The following is a 14,076-nucleotide window of genomic DNA, read 5'->3' as shown; positions in this document are numbered from 1 at the left end:
ACAGTGATTCCTAGATTAGTTTGGGATGGGGCCGTGCCTTCCACAGGACAAGGCCATCCCTGGTAGAGACAGAGGGAGCAGGCTCTCCTTCAGCTGGGGGCGCAGGGGACCTCCTGGCTGCTGTGCCCTTTAGCAGGGCCTTGGAGGATGGAAGGACCCTCCTGGCCCTTACCCCAAGGGCCATTCAGGATCAGCCTCCTGCCGTGGCAATGGAGCCGCGGCTGCCCTCTGAAGACTGCAGGGATAGCAATAGGCACAAAGAAGTCAGGGTGCATGTGGCCCCAGTCAGGACTCAGGGGAGGAAAGGGAGGGGGTGCAGGGGTCAATGGGTGCTGTGCTTCCTCTCCCATAGCTGAGGAATCCTTGCAATGGCCTTCCCGAGCCATCAGCAGGCCTATGGCCACGTGACTGGGGAGGAGAAGGGAGGTAGGGTAATGGTCTTCTGAGGCCTGCTGGGCCTGGTCGAGTCTGAGGAGGAGCTAGAGAAAACGAAGCAGAGACCCTCCTCTTCATCTGGTGAGAAGGGACCTGATTCTACACGGAGATATGTGAGGTTTTCTGGGGCAGCGATGGAAGGACAAGGACAGAATAGGTGTCCTTGTCACCCCGTGGAGAATGGGCTTCAGGAAGAATCTGCCTCAGTCATTTTCCAGAAATGCCCGAGAGGTGCAGGGCCCAAGCCTGGTTAAGTGACAGTGGGACAAGAAGAGGACATGGTCCTCTCTCTTGTGTCGTTGCAGATGCCACAGAACACGGCCAGGGCATGATCAAGCAGTTCTGGGGCCCCCCTGGGGCCCCCAGGAGGGCAGCCTTGGGGTGGGCATAGCCAGCCCTGGCAGGATGAGGAACTCTGGGTGGTGGGGAGTGGAGGATGAGCAAGGGGACATGAAGACGCTTGGTGGATCCTGGGGTCATGGGCTGGTATCTGATTCCTCCCCTGTGATTCCTTCTTGGGGACTCCAAGACAAGACAACGAAGACTGGAGCTCTCCAGAAACAGATGGGCCCAGGTCTGTAAGCTGAGGATTCAGTCCCCTCTGGATTCAAGCCCAGCATGTGCCTTCCCAGCCAGACGCTCCATGAACACAGTTCAGGGGGCCCGGAGAGAGCACTGTGACCTGGAGCCCACACACAGCCTCAGCAGGCACAGGGAGACTCAGAGACAACATGGGAGGGGTTTGCAGTCACACGCAGGCAGGGACCAGCTTAACCCTTCTTTAATGTCATCCAGGAAGGGGGCCAGGGATGGAGGGGAGGGGCTGAGGAGTGAGAGGCAGTTATTTTTGGGTGGGATTCACCACTTTTCCCATGAAGAGGGGAGACTTGGTATTTTGTTCAATCATTAAGAAGACAAAGGGTTTGTTGAACTTGACCTCGGGGGGAACAGACATGGGTATGGCCTCAAGAAACGTGACCCCAGCAGCTTCAGTCCCTTTCTCATCAATGGTCAGCACAGCCTTATGCAGGGCCTGGAGGGGAGAGAAGCAGAGACACGTTCTAAGGCTGAGCTGTGCCCCAGCCCAGGCCTCGAGCAAGGCTCACGTGGACACCTCCCAGGAAGCGCTCACTCAGGCCTTTGCTCCCCCTGGGTGGCCCTGGCCCTGCACATCCTCTCCCTCCCTGTCACACAGGCCTTGCTCCCTTCTCAAGGCTTTGGCTGATGGGGCTGGCTCCCCTCTGTCCATCTTCCTGACAAGCGCCTGGCACCCTGCTCAGGGTGCACCCACAACTCAGAACAGGGAAGAGCATCGTCACTCCACGTCTGCCTCCAGGGCTCTCTCCTTTCTAGTACACGGCTTGAAGCTCCTTGAGGACATGGAGCCTGACAGTGACCTTCACAGTGTCCAGACCCCAAGAGAACGCAGCCATTCAGGGAACTGCAGTTGTCCTTTGGTCACCTTTAGTTTTCCAAAATAAGTGTCATCTTTAGCTGAAATCATTCATTAATTCAGACACCAAATCTCACAGATCAAAGGAGTCAGAAAGTCCTTTGAAACAACTTAGCCCAAACCTTTCTGTGTCAATATGGATAAATCAAGGCCCAATGTCTAGAAGGTCCTGGGCAAAGATGAAATTCAGGGTCAGTGACACAACCTCAAGGCAGGCCCTGAAAGTGCCAGCTACACAGCAGGCCCCTGCCTGGCTTTGCTGTCTGACCATGTCCCGTGTCAGTGAATCCCACGCATCCTCAGGAGCTCAGCCTCGGTCTTCATTTGTTTCCCTTGGCCCCTTCCTCAGCCTCAGGACAGAACTGCAGCCCCCACACATTCTTCCCTACAGACACCAGGGTGCAACAAGGTCGTCAGGGTGATCTCACCTTGGAGAGCTTCAGGGGTGCCTCCTCTGTGACCCCCGAGAGGTCAGCCCCATTGCCAAAGACCTTAGTGATGCCCAGTTGACCCAGGACTGTCTTCAGATCATAGGTTCCAGTAATGGACAGTTTGGGTAAATATAAGCTGGCAGACCTGCGGTGCAGAAAAGAAATTCAAGGCATGGCACAGCATTCTTCTTGTTCTTCTGGGACCCACCACAGTGCAAATGTTTTCTTTTCTGATTATTTCTGCTACTTACTCCTGTGTCCTCCACCCACACTAAGATGGGAACTCAGCTTTGGTTTGTTCTACTTTTAGCTCTTCTACATTAAGTCAAAGAATGTTAACATCAAATGAATCATGAAAGCTTGAAATGCCACCTCCTCTGATATTCTAGGTGTCCTGGAAGGCTGTCTCATCCTGCCTTGTAGTGTTGGGTCACCTGGCGCCCAGCCTGGAACATCCCCGGGGCCCTACACCCAGAGAAACACGCGGCTGGTGGCAGTGCCCAGTGACACCCGTTTAGTGGGTAAGAGAAGAGTGACCACACCAGGCTGAGCGCTCCCCTCTGGTTTTCCATGGGGAGACAATGCCGCGCCGAGCAGGGTCTGGTGTGAGCGGGCAGCCTGGCTCCGGGCTCTCCGATCCGTTACCCTCTGAGCCTCCTTGTTCTTTCTCAACCCCCGGAGCGGAGACCTCAGGAGGTGCTGGCGTGGAACAGAGAAATTCCAGCCTCAATTCTTGTTATGAACCCGACACCTTTTGTATTTTCATCTTGGTTTTACAGTGTACAAAATGAACTAGATCAGCAGGGCATGGGCATAATTATGAATGCACACACATACACTAATGTGTGGCTCATGTTCAAGTACCATTTACTACAGGACACCCAATCTAACGGCACCGATAAAGTGACAGAGAAACTCAAGCCTTCTGCTAACACGCCCTGGCTGTTCCAATTCCAAACTTTGCTTTTCTGGGCCTTGCCACACAGGTTCTTCCCCCGTCCCCCCAGGGACATTCTACCCTTGAACTCCACACTCCACTGCTGCCTTTGCCAGGAAGCCCATCTGTTCCTTCTTGGTTCTGCCAGAATGTGTGGTGGTGCTGCTGTCCCTGCCCTGGGCACTGGATATTGGGAAGGGGCAGTGTCCACGCTGGAGTGGGAAGTCCCAGGGACGAGACCTTTACCTCCTCACCCCTGGGTACTGTCCTCCTCGTGGAGCATAGCCGGCACCACCTGAACTCAGTGGTGGCCTCATTCTGGAAGCCAAGTTTTTGCAGAGTAGCAGTAACCCAGGGATGTGGGGTTCACCCTCCCCAGCCCTCTGGCCAGTCCTGATGGGCCTCAGTCCCAACGTGGCTAAGAGGTGCGGGCAGCTTCTTGGTCACCCTCAGGTTGGGGAATCACCTTCTGTTTTCATTTTCCAGGAACTTGGTGATGATTTCGTGGGTGAGTTCATTTTCCAGGTGCTGTAGTTTCCCCTCATCAGGCAGGAAGAAGATGGCGGTGGCATTGCCCAGGTATTTCATCAGCAGCACCCAGCTGGACAGCTTCTCACAGTGGTGGATGTTAAACATGCCTAAACGCCTCATCATGGGCACCTTCACGGTGGTCGCCTGGTCCACGTGGAAGTCCTCTTCCTTGGTGTCCTTGACCTCAAAGGGTCTCTCCCATTTGCCTGGAGAGAAGGGAAGGTGGGCATCACCAGGGGTGGGTGAAGATTTGGAAGAGTGTGACAGAATAAAGGAACCATGAGTCACCTCCCTGAGAAGCCCTGAGCCCCCTTGACGACACACATCCCTCGAGCCTCAGCTTCATCATCTGTAAAAGATGCTGAAACCAACCATCCAAGCTGCCAAAAAAGATTATGTGGGGATAATTCAAAACTAGAGGAAGATGCAGAATTTCTACATCACGGCGATTTCAGGCTAAGAGATGCCATCGTGGCTGTGCATTTTTATTGGAATCATATGCTTATTTGAGGGTGTCTTGGATATCACAAATAAAATGTTGGAGCATCAGGCATATTTGGTACCTCCTGTCTAAGGCTCCCTGCCCCTTGTTAATTGGCAGCTCAGTTATTCATCCAGGGCGAACCTTCTGCTTACTATTCCTGAGAGCTTTCCTTATCCTCTAGACTGGCAGGGGAAATGCAGATGCCTGAGCAGCCTCCCCTCTGCCATATCAAGAGAGCTTCCCCATCGAGGCATGCAGAGTGGACAGGGGCCTCAGGGACCCCTGATCCCAGCTTTCTTACTGGACAGAAGGAGGAGACTGGGGCTGGAGAGGGACCCGGGCCTGCCGTAAGGCCACAGCAGAGCCAGGACTTCAGCTGTGCTGACTGCAGCCTGGCTGCTCTCCACTGCCCTCCTTTGCCTCAAGAGCAAGGGAGCCTCAGAGTGGAGGAAGCAGCCCCTGGCTTTGCCTCCCACCTCCCCTCCTCTATGCTGTTTTCCTGGGACAGTGGGAGCTGGCTTAGAATGCCCTGGGGCCCCCAGGACCCTGACATTTTAACCCCTCAGGGGCAGGAAGGCAGCCTTAGATACAGAAGAGTCCATCACCTGCTGTATGCCACACACTATCCCCACAGTCTTTGTCATTTGTTTAATCCTAAAAAACACCTGACAGCAAGGATGGTATTTTGTCCATGCTAAGATGGGAAATTAGCACCTGAAAGAGGTAGAATGCATTGTTTTTGTCTAAAGCTAATCGAGGTAGAGGCAGGATTTGAACCCAGGTCTTTCAGACTGCAAAACTGATACTGATTCCAGGACACTGGAGTCGTCTAAAGTATGTTCCATGAAACTATCACTTTATGCAGTGTATTACAATTTGTTCTATAGTTCTAAGCATTATATATTCTACATATACAGTATACACAAAGGCATCAAAGGCTCTGAAAAGTTCTGCAGAGCTGTCAGCGGTTTTGACAATTTAATCTATTATTTCCTCAGATTACTCAATGATGGAAAACATTTTAGTGTTTGTGTGTAGAAAACTGAAGAACCCACGCTGATATGCATTGCTATGGCCCATAATGCATTGCCAAGGAGAGTTCAAGAACTGATGGTTTGAAAATATTTTTGGTTGTTTCTATGGGAACAGCTCAGGCTGGTTGAGCAAACCTTACCTTTAAAGAAGATGTAATTCACCAGAGCAAAAACTGTGTCTCTGTCAAGCTCCTTGACCAAATCCACAATTTTCCCTTGAGTTCCCTTCTCCACGTAATCGTTGATCTGTTTCTTGGCCTCTTCGGTGTCCCCGAAGTTGACAGAGAAGGCTTCTGAGTGGTACAGCTTTTTAACATCCTCTAAAAACTTATCCACTAGCTTCAGGTTCTCCTTGAGGAACAGGCCGTTGCCGGTGCTCAGCTGGAGCTGGCTGTCTGGCTGGTTGAGGGTACGGAGGAGTTCCTGGAAGCCTTCATGGACCTGAGCCTCCGGAATCTCCGTGAGGTTGAAATTCAGGCCCTCTAGGATTTCATCGTGAGTGTCAGCCTTGGTCCCCAGGGAGAGCATTGCAAAGGCTGTAGCGATGCTCACTGGGGAGAAGAAGATATTGCTGCTGTTGGACTGGTGTGCCAGCTGGCGGTACAGGCTGAAGGCGAACTCAGCCAGCTTGGGGGTGATCTTATTGAAGGTTTGGTGATCCTGATCATGGTGGGATGTATCCGTCTTCTGGGCAGCATCTCCCTGGGGATCCTCAGCCAGGGAGACAGGGACCAGGCAGCACAGGCCTGCCAGCAGGAGGATGCCCCATGAGACAGAAGACGGCATTGTCCTGCAAGACAGAGATGGGGGGCCAGGCCCCGAGTCAGGGCACATGATGACTCCCAGTGATCAGGGTTGACACCACGTGGAAGTGCCTAGGGATTATTAAACCAGCCTGTGCCAAGTACTTGCCAGCATCAGTAACACTGAAAGAATCAGAAGAATGGCAAAATGTATGCAGTGCTTACCATATGCCAAGCACTGTTCTACGTGCTCACATGTGTTAACTCATTGCTTTCTTGTAACAATCCTGTGAGGTGCTAATGCTACTATCCTTCTTTTACGGGTGAAGAAACCAAAGCCAGAGAGATTAGGTCAGCTGTTAAATGTCACTGAGGAAGTAGCAGAACCAGAATCCTACATCTAGGTCCTGTGCCCAGGCTCTGGACAGCAACACTTACATCTGCAAAGACCCTAAGATGCAAATGGTACAGCCATTGTTTTACAAAAGAAGAAAATGAGGCATAAGAAGCGGAATGGGCCTGCCCATGATTATCCAGGAATCGGGCCAGATCAGAATCAAGAATCATGTCAAGCTGGAAGCCCTTGGAGGGCTTCTATCTAATCCCACTATCTAGTGGCCAGAGAAACTGCTGCACAGAAGGGAAATGCATCTTGCACAATGGCAACAGCTGGAGCATGGCGGGGCTGTGATTAAACCCCCTGGGAGCTGTTCCCACCCAACACTCACAAGGATCCTCAGCCCTTAGGGTTTTTTTCCCAAGAGAGGGGGCTGTCCCCACAATGCTCTGTGGTCCCAGACACAAGAATAGGCTGATGTCCCTGCAGTCAGCTTACCTGCCATCTGGGTCACCAATGGTGTCCCAGTTCTGGGCTCTTGCTGTCAGGGGCTTTAGAGACACTCATCTCTCCTGACAACAGGGGTTTGTGCCGCTTTAAAGGAGATGGGGGAGGTGGGAAGTGAAAAAACACCTCTTTTAGCTTCAGATAGACCTGGGATCTAATCTGACTCTGTCACTTTCCAGGTGTGTGTGCCGGGACAAGTCATTCATCTCTCTGGTCCTCATTTTGCCTCATACATAAAGTGATGTTTATTTATGAGAATTTAGTGAAATAAGTCTAGACACCAAACCTTACATCAAAAGGATCTGAGAGGGCAACTCTTTTGAGGGAGGGTTTGGCAGGTGTTGCAAATTCAAAGCCTTCAGGTGATAGGCCAGTGAGGAATACATGTTTCATACCTGGGGCTGAGACAATAGGGGGTGGTGGGGCCTGTGGCTGAACCAGCGAGAGCAGGCTCTGCCCAGCAATGGTCAAAGTCAATGTCATCCACAGCAACACAGAACCTGCCCTTCCCCACAGTGCTCCTTCTACTCCAGATATGCCCAGGCTTCGGACCAACAGCCTGCAGCCCCCTAGGTAGAACCTGCCGTCTTCGCAGATGGGAAAACTGAGGTCCTAGCTGAGGAGAATATGCCTGGCAGCCACATAGTTAACTACTAGTCACAAAACTAAAGCCATCATCTTAACAAAATACAAAGAAAAAGGTGTCCTTGAATTTGGGAAATGAAAAACTGGAGAAAAAAAGTTGGAAATAACAAATACTGAGATTCTTCAACGCCCTTGGACTTTTAAAAGTTTCTTTCCAATAAAGCAGCAAAATGAAGCGCAAAGCTGGTTTCTCTCCACCACCTTTCTCCTGGCCCTCATGCCTCTAAGTAATCCAAATGGAACAGACCACACATTACATAATACATGTTTGTATTTTTCTTCAGCTAGCTAGTGTTGTTAGAACTGAAGATGGTGCTAAAATTAGTGCTGTGTATTTCCATCTCCCTTAGATTTCTCTTTCACTTCCCAACTGAATTGTGTGCAGTCCTTCATGGTTTATGGAAATTCCCCCATCATTACAGGGCTCAGTGGTCAGGAGGGAGTTGGGCCTTTGCAGGGTGGGGACACTAAATATGCTGAGTGGCCTCAGGGCCAGAGGTTGTGGCTTCTAGCCCTGGGAGGGCCATCACTATCCACTTGGCCTTGAGCAAGAATCCCCTGGTCCTGGGGCCTCACTCTCCCCATTTGTGCAAAGTGGGGCTGGGAGAAGACTTCACAGGGGTCCTCTGTATGCTAACATAGGTTTTTTTTTTTTTTTTTTTTTTTGAGACAGTGTCTCGCTTTATCCCCCAGGCTGGAGTGCAGTGCCGTGATCTCGGCTCACTGAAACCTCTGCCTCCTGGGTTCAAGAAATTCTTCTGCCTCAGCTTCCCAAGTAGCTGGGATTACAGGCGCGTGCCACCACGCCTGGCTAATTTTTGTATTTTTAGTAGAGCCGAGGTTTCACCATGTTGGCCAGGCAGGTCTTGAACTCCTGACCTCTTGATCTGCCTGCCTCGGCCTCCCAAAGTGCTGGGGTTACAGGTGAGAGCCCCTGCACCCAGCCAGGATTCTTGGCTAGAATGGCATCTGGGTTCAATGTAGCAAAACAGATGGAGAATTCCCATGGCTAGGCATAAGTAGAGGTGCCCTCCTAGACAGGGGGCTACTGGGCTCAAAGGAGGTGGCGAGGCTGGTGCAGGGAGGGTGGAGAGGGGGTGACAGCTGGGAGGAGCGTATTCCCCCACACCCATCCATCTTTCCTGGTGTCACATCACCTACTCTGTTTTCCTCCTTTCACAGTGAAGAGTTTGAAGCCCAGAGAGGGTCAGGGCCTTGTTGAGGCTATACAGCAAGTCAGTGACAAAGCTGGAACAAGGCTTGGCTTTCCCAGCACTCAGCTCATGGACTGAGACAGCTGTGTCCTCAAATCTCAGATGATACATGTCAGAATTGGGCTCTGACATTGGTCTCAAGCATCGTGCTGGATTCATTGTGCCTCCCAAACTGTTCCTTATAACATCAGGACTCCAAAACCTGCTCTCTCCTGGCCCTTCTATCAGAGGCAGCACTCTGCACCCCTAAAAGCTAGTGCCTGGGAGGGCGGCTGGAGAGGAGAAAGTAGATGGCCAAGTACCCCATGGTGTATGGACACTGAGGCCAAGCTTTAAACCAAAAGAATGAAGTCTTCGTGGTGACATTTCTGGGATCGGGGCAGGTGGGAGCGCTCTTTGCAGGGCCAGGGAGAGGGAAGCAAGCCACTTCCTGCCTAATCTCACACCATGTCTACCCGGGAGCATAAAATGAGGGACCAAGAGCAACCCGGCAGGGTGCAGGGAAGAGAATCTCGCCTACGGCCAAACAACCTGTTGAACTGGGCAATAAATAAACCCAAGTGTGACCAGGCCCTGTCACTTACTGTCAGGGGGCCTGGGGTAAATGACTTCACTTCTTTGAGCATTGGCTTCATAGCTGTACAATGGAGAAAAGAATCCTTTGGACAGAGATGAGGAATAACTGACGTAATGCATGAGTAGGCACCAGGTGTGGAAGCCCTCCCTGTACCTGCACACAGGTGGCGCTCCTGCCTGAGAGATGGCAGATTTCTTCCTGGACAGCTACTGCACTCCCCAGGACCATTTCAGCAGGAAGGGGCTCCTGCTCAGCAGCGAACAGCATCTGAGTTTGGCAAATTTTCCATTAAATTATCCAACTATTTGTTTACTGCCTGCCAGCTGCCTAACCCTATGCTAAGCAAACATCAGCCTCAGCGTCACCATCATTGCCACATTTAGTAACACCAGGTGTTTTACAGGTGCTGTATCATCTAATCTGTCCTCAAAGCTTACCCTACAAGGTGCAAATTATTAGCCCTATTTTATAGATAGAAAAATTGAGCCCCAAAGAGCATTAAATAACTCACTAAAAATCACAGAGCTACTTGCTTACAAAACTGAGATTTAATCCTAAATGTTTTGTCTGGGATTAAGCAGATTTGACTCCAAAACCTGACATTTAATCATCTCTGTGTACAAAGCTGAAGCCAGAAGTCTCGAAGCAGAAAACTTCAGAGGCAGCCTGGCTAAATGAAGAGGGGAGCATCAGTCTGTGGCTAAAATTAGAGGCTCTGAGGCCAGATTGCTCCAGATCAACTTGCTGTTAGCTGTGTGACCTTGGACAAGTAACTTAACCTCTCTGAACCTCAGTTTCCTGGAGATGAGAAAGGTGGACTTTGTCATAGAGCTATTGTGAAATTAAATATGCACAAAATGCCAAGAAGTGCCTGATGCACAGTAAGTTCTCGAGAATACCAGTTCTTGCTGCTATTGCTGCAGGTCTTTTAGAGGCGTTCTATAGGAAACTGGCCACCTTGGCCTTGGTCATCTTTTTGACCCATCTCCAAAACTCAGTGCAGGAAAAATTAAATCCTTCCAACACTCCAGAGATCAAGGTCGGGTGGGGTGATGGGAGGGGACAGAAGTCAAAGGTTATCATGTTTTCCCAAGGGAACAGAGAGGTTGAGCAACTATCTGAAGTCACCGAGCATCAGAGAGGCCTCAAGTCCTGCCCAGGCTTCCTGTTCCCCATCCAGCACCTGAGGCCCAAGAGAAACCGTGAGCACTAGGGCCAGGCTCAAGAGTTCGGGGCCTGGAGCCAGGTGCCTGAGCCCGAATTATGGATGGTGTGTGATTTGGGGCCAGTTATTAACCTCTCTGTCCCCATCTTCCTCATCTGTAAAATGGGAATCACCCTAGTAACTGCCTTGGAGGGTTATGAGGCTTAATCATGCACTGAGCTTAGCCGTGGCCTGCCGCAGAGCGATTATTCAGGAAGGCCAGGTTGAGCCCTGGGTGACGGTGCCCCTCGCAGCTTCCTGTCCTCCACTGGGACAGGAGGGCCCAGAGGTCCATGGTGCATGGGAAGGCCCATTTTGATGTAAGGCTGAGGCCTGGCACAGGTCTGCTCTTGGTCATACCTGGAGGGGATGGAGAATGTGATCCGGCGTTCCTCCCCACCCCTCTCTGGACCTTAACCTCCTCATCTATAGAAGGGGAGAAGGATGCATGCCCAAGCAGTAGGAGAGGTGGTGAGGCTTACAGGAGACAACAGACAGGAGCCCCCGACAGACACAGGAGCTGCGCAAACAGAAAGAAATGGCTGCACTTTGTTGCTGTTGCTGTAACTTGGCTGGTGTCCCCCCCCCTCTCCTGGGGTGCCAGGACTGCAGACCTAGACACCCTCATCCACTTCTGCTTACAAGAGCCAGTGTATCCACCAGGAGGTACCGAGAGGGGACCGGGCAGGACTGGGAAGCAGGACACAACCCTCATGGTTTCTGTTATTATGAAAATAGCTCAGCTGCAGCCCCTCCATCTGCTCTGCACCTCAGCGGGCAGATACCCGCTCCACAACCCGCCTCCTGCCCCAGACCTGCTGCCTGCCTGGGCCGTGGGGGACTCGGAGGCCTCTCCAGAACCTCTCGCAGTGAAAGGTGAAAGGCATACTTACAATTCACTGTCCCAGGTCAGTGGTGGTGCCTGAGGCTGAGGAGACAGAGCCCTGTCCTCGTCCGTATTTAAGCAGTGGATGCAGAGGGGCAACGGGGGAGGCTGCTGGTGAATATTAACCAAGGTCACCCCAGTTATCGGAGGAGCAAACAGGGGCTAAGTCCACCGGCTGGGCTCTGAGTCGCCCGCCCACGCTGCCCGGACGCTTTGCCTGGGCTGTGTACAGCTTCCACTGCACGTACCGAAAGGAGTCATTGTACCTGGCTCAGAAACCACAGCATCCTGTGTCCAAGGTGGAGGGGGTGGTGTGAGTCAGACAGTCTCTGGGAGAGTACCACTTAGCTGGCCCTCTGTTCTCACTGCAGAATCCTTAGTGGCTGTTCTACTGGTAGCAAGATCTACCATTTACTGAGTCACCGCAAAATGCCTGATGCTGAAGACTTACTGCCGCCCTGGGAGATCAGAGTGGGTTAGAGCCCATTTGACAGATGAGGAAACTGAGGTTCAGAGCAGAGAGGCTGCTCATCCAAAGTTACCCCGTCAGCCTTAGACACAAACACCCTCTCCATGGTCCTGATGGAAAAATGGCATGACTGAGGCAGACACAACCGTCAGGCTGGCATGGGGGGCCATGAGACAAGGTAGAGGTGGGAGAGCACATCTGTAAAGAGGAGCTGTGCTGCCTCAGGCAGGCCGCTTCACCTCTCTGAACCAGGAATTGTTTCACCTGCATCCCAGAGAGTTGGAAGTTTCATTCCCAAGCATGCTTGTGAAGTGCCTTGGGTGAAGTGCCTGGCACACAGCAGGCTCTTTATGTGGGTCTGCACAGCCGTCTGCTTAGCCTGCCCCCCAGGCTGCTCAGAGCAGGAGGAGGTTCAATTCTGACCAGCCTCAGGCCTGTTTCTGTTTTTGCTCCTGAAAAACCAGTGTGATCTGTATACAGCTTGGATTTTCTTTGGATACATGGCCCCTACCCTGGGGTTGTTGGAGGCCTTTGGGGACTGCTGGGGTTGGGAGGGAGGGGAGGTACAGGGTTGACGCTAGTGGGGCCTCACTTGATTGCAATCCCTTCAAAATCAGATTGCATCACCCTCTGTGCAACCGGCAAACCTGCTTGGGAGCTGGCGTATGCACCGTAGATACTTGCGGAGTGAATGAATGAGTGCATTTTTGCCCCTTCTGTCATTCACCAGTCCCACTTATGCCTCCACCTTGGGGCTCTACCAGGCGAGTGACCCACAGGGTCCTCCAGCACACATATTCAGACCAGGGAACCCTCTTACTGGCTGTGAGCCCTCAGCTGAGTTGTTTAACCGCCGGGAGCCTCAATTTCCCTATCTGTAAAGTGGGGACGGTGGTGGTATGTACCTTGTTGAGCTGCTGTGAGGATTAAAATGCAACAGTTCAAGGAAAGCTCAGAGCCAGGTGCTGGGTGTGCCCGGAAAGCCCCTTCTCATGCTGCCCTCCCTCCCCCGTGTCAGGGGTCTCCCTGGTGTCACTGGGGTGCAGTGGGTGGCACTTGAAGAGCTTCCCTCCAGGCAGTCTCTCATTCAGTTACCCTGTGAGGGGAGTAGGTACCACTCCCCTTTCAGGCAGCGGGAAACTGAGCTCAGACTCCCTTCCTCTTCTCTCTGAGCTCCCTTCCCTGCCAGCTCCATCCCCTGGCTTCAGGGCCCCTGTCCTTCCCCTGAGCTGGCTGAATGGATATTCGCTACTCTACGTCCACTCACAGCTCCAGCGCTGGGCTATGGTTGAGGCTGTGGTTGAGGTCGCCTGTCCTCGGTACCTCCTGGGTGTTTCTTTCCCTCTCTGGGCCTTCGTTTTCCCATCTGCCCAATGACCTCCACTCCAAGCCCCGCTGTCCCTCCCACTTGTGGAACTGAGTGAGCAGCAGCAGCAATGTCCCACCTTTCCTGCTCTCCTCAAGCTCTGTCTCCACCTGAAGGCTGGCAGGAGGTTGCTGCCCCTCCTACCTGGAATTCCTGGCAGCAGCAGCGGCTAGGCCTTCCTCGGAGGCCCGACCCCCTCCTCCTTCTTTGTTCAGCTCAGGGCTCTGAGGGTTGCTGCGTGGAGGCAGTGCACACCCTGGGCACAGTGCCCAGTTCCTGCCCACCCAGGAAGTAGGCTTCGGGCGGAGGCAATAGGTTGGGGGTGGGGGGGAGCTTGGACAGGAAGTGACCTTGCCCATTGCCCGGCAGACACAAGACTGGGCCCTCATAAACTCAGACAGCCCTGCATGTCACCTGTTCTAGCTGCTCTGTCAGCTCTGTGACCCGGGACAAGTCACCCTCCCCCTTTGAGCTGCTGTAAGAGGTACAGTCACACTGCCCAGAGGATTACTAGAAATGACAGCCCTCGCCCTCCTGGCACAGGCCTGGCACCAACATCTGGCAGGTTTCTGGGGCCAACTGCAGAGGAAGAGGACTGAGCCACCTATGAAATGCCCAGTGCGCAGCCCTGCGGCTGGGCAGGTCTATGTGCACTGGGGAGGTGTGTGTCATAGGACCTGGCTGGATGAAGAAGGGATTGCAGCGGGGAGCTGGGGCTTTTGGAGGAGGAATGAAGAAAGCATGGGTGGGAGCAGGTGGGGCAAGTAAGGGGCTCAGAATTTGGGGTCCTGCTCTTTTGGGTCAAGGGCTCTAGGCTCAGCCC

General features: G+C 52.6%; 1 protein-coding gene across 2 annotated transcripts; it reads right to left on the bottom strand.

The window, feature by feature from the left end:
• Positions 1 to 1,200: 1,200 nt before the first annotated feature.
• SERPINA1 (serpin family A member 1) lies at positions 1,201 to 13,454 on the bottom strand. Of its 2 annotated transcripts, none has more exons than XM_032135029.2 (5): positions 13,398 to 13,454; positions 5,446 to 6,095; positions 3,723 to 3,993; positions 2,317 to 2,464; positions 1,201 to 1,468 (listed from the first exon to the last, which is right to left on the bottom strand). In XM_032135029.2, exons 2-5 carry the CDS (start codon positions 6,089 to 6,091, stop codon positions 1,277 to 1,279), a joined length of 1,257 nt encoding a protein of 418 aa, XP_031990920.1. In that variant the 5' UTR covers positions 6,092 to 6,095; positions 13,398 to 13,454; the 3' UTR covers positions 1,201 to 1,276. The 2 variants fall into 2 exon arrangements, with proteins under 2 accessions (XP_031990920.1, XP_031990914.1); XM_032135023.2 differs by lacking the exon at positions 13,398 to 13,454 and adding an exon at positions 11,426 to 11,643.
• Between the last annotated feature and the right edge of the window lie 622 nt (positions 13,455 to 14,076).

Source organism: Hylobates moloch, unplaced genomic scaffold (assembly GCF_009828535.3).
Source record: "Hylobates moloch isolate HMO894 unplaced genomic scaffold, HMol_V3 SCAFFOLD_16, whole genome shotgun sequence".
NCBI lineage: Eukaryota > Metazoa > Chordata > Mammalia > Primates > Hylobatidae > Hylobates > Hylobates moloch.
The sequence above is the reverse complement of the archived record's forward strand: the minus strand, read 5'-3'. Positions and strand labels throughout refer to the sequence as shown.

Bases quoted from the DNA above. Each gene is read 5' to 3' on its own strand.
- SERPINA1 (XM_032135029.2), bottom strand. From the start codon at position 6,091: ATGCCGTCTTCTGTCTCATGGGGCATCCTCCTGCTGGCAGGCCTGTGC. The intron at 3,994-5,445 runs GTAAGGTTTGCT...CCTTCTCTCCAG, and splicing joins GAATTACATCTTCTTTAAAG to GCAAATGGGAGAGACCCTTT. The intron at 1,469-2,316 runs GTGAGATCACCC...TCTCCCCTCCAG, and splicing joins CACCCCTGAAGCTCTCCAAG to GCCCTGCATAAGGCTGTGCT.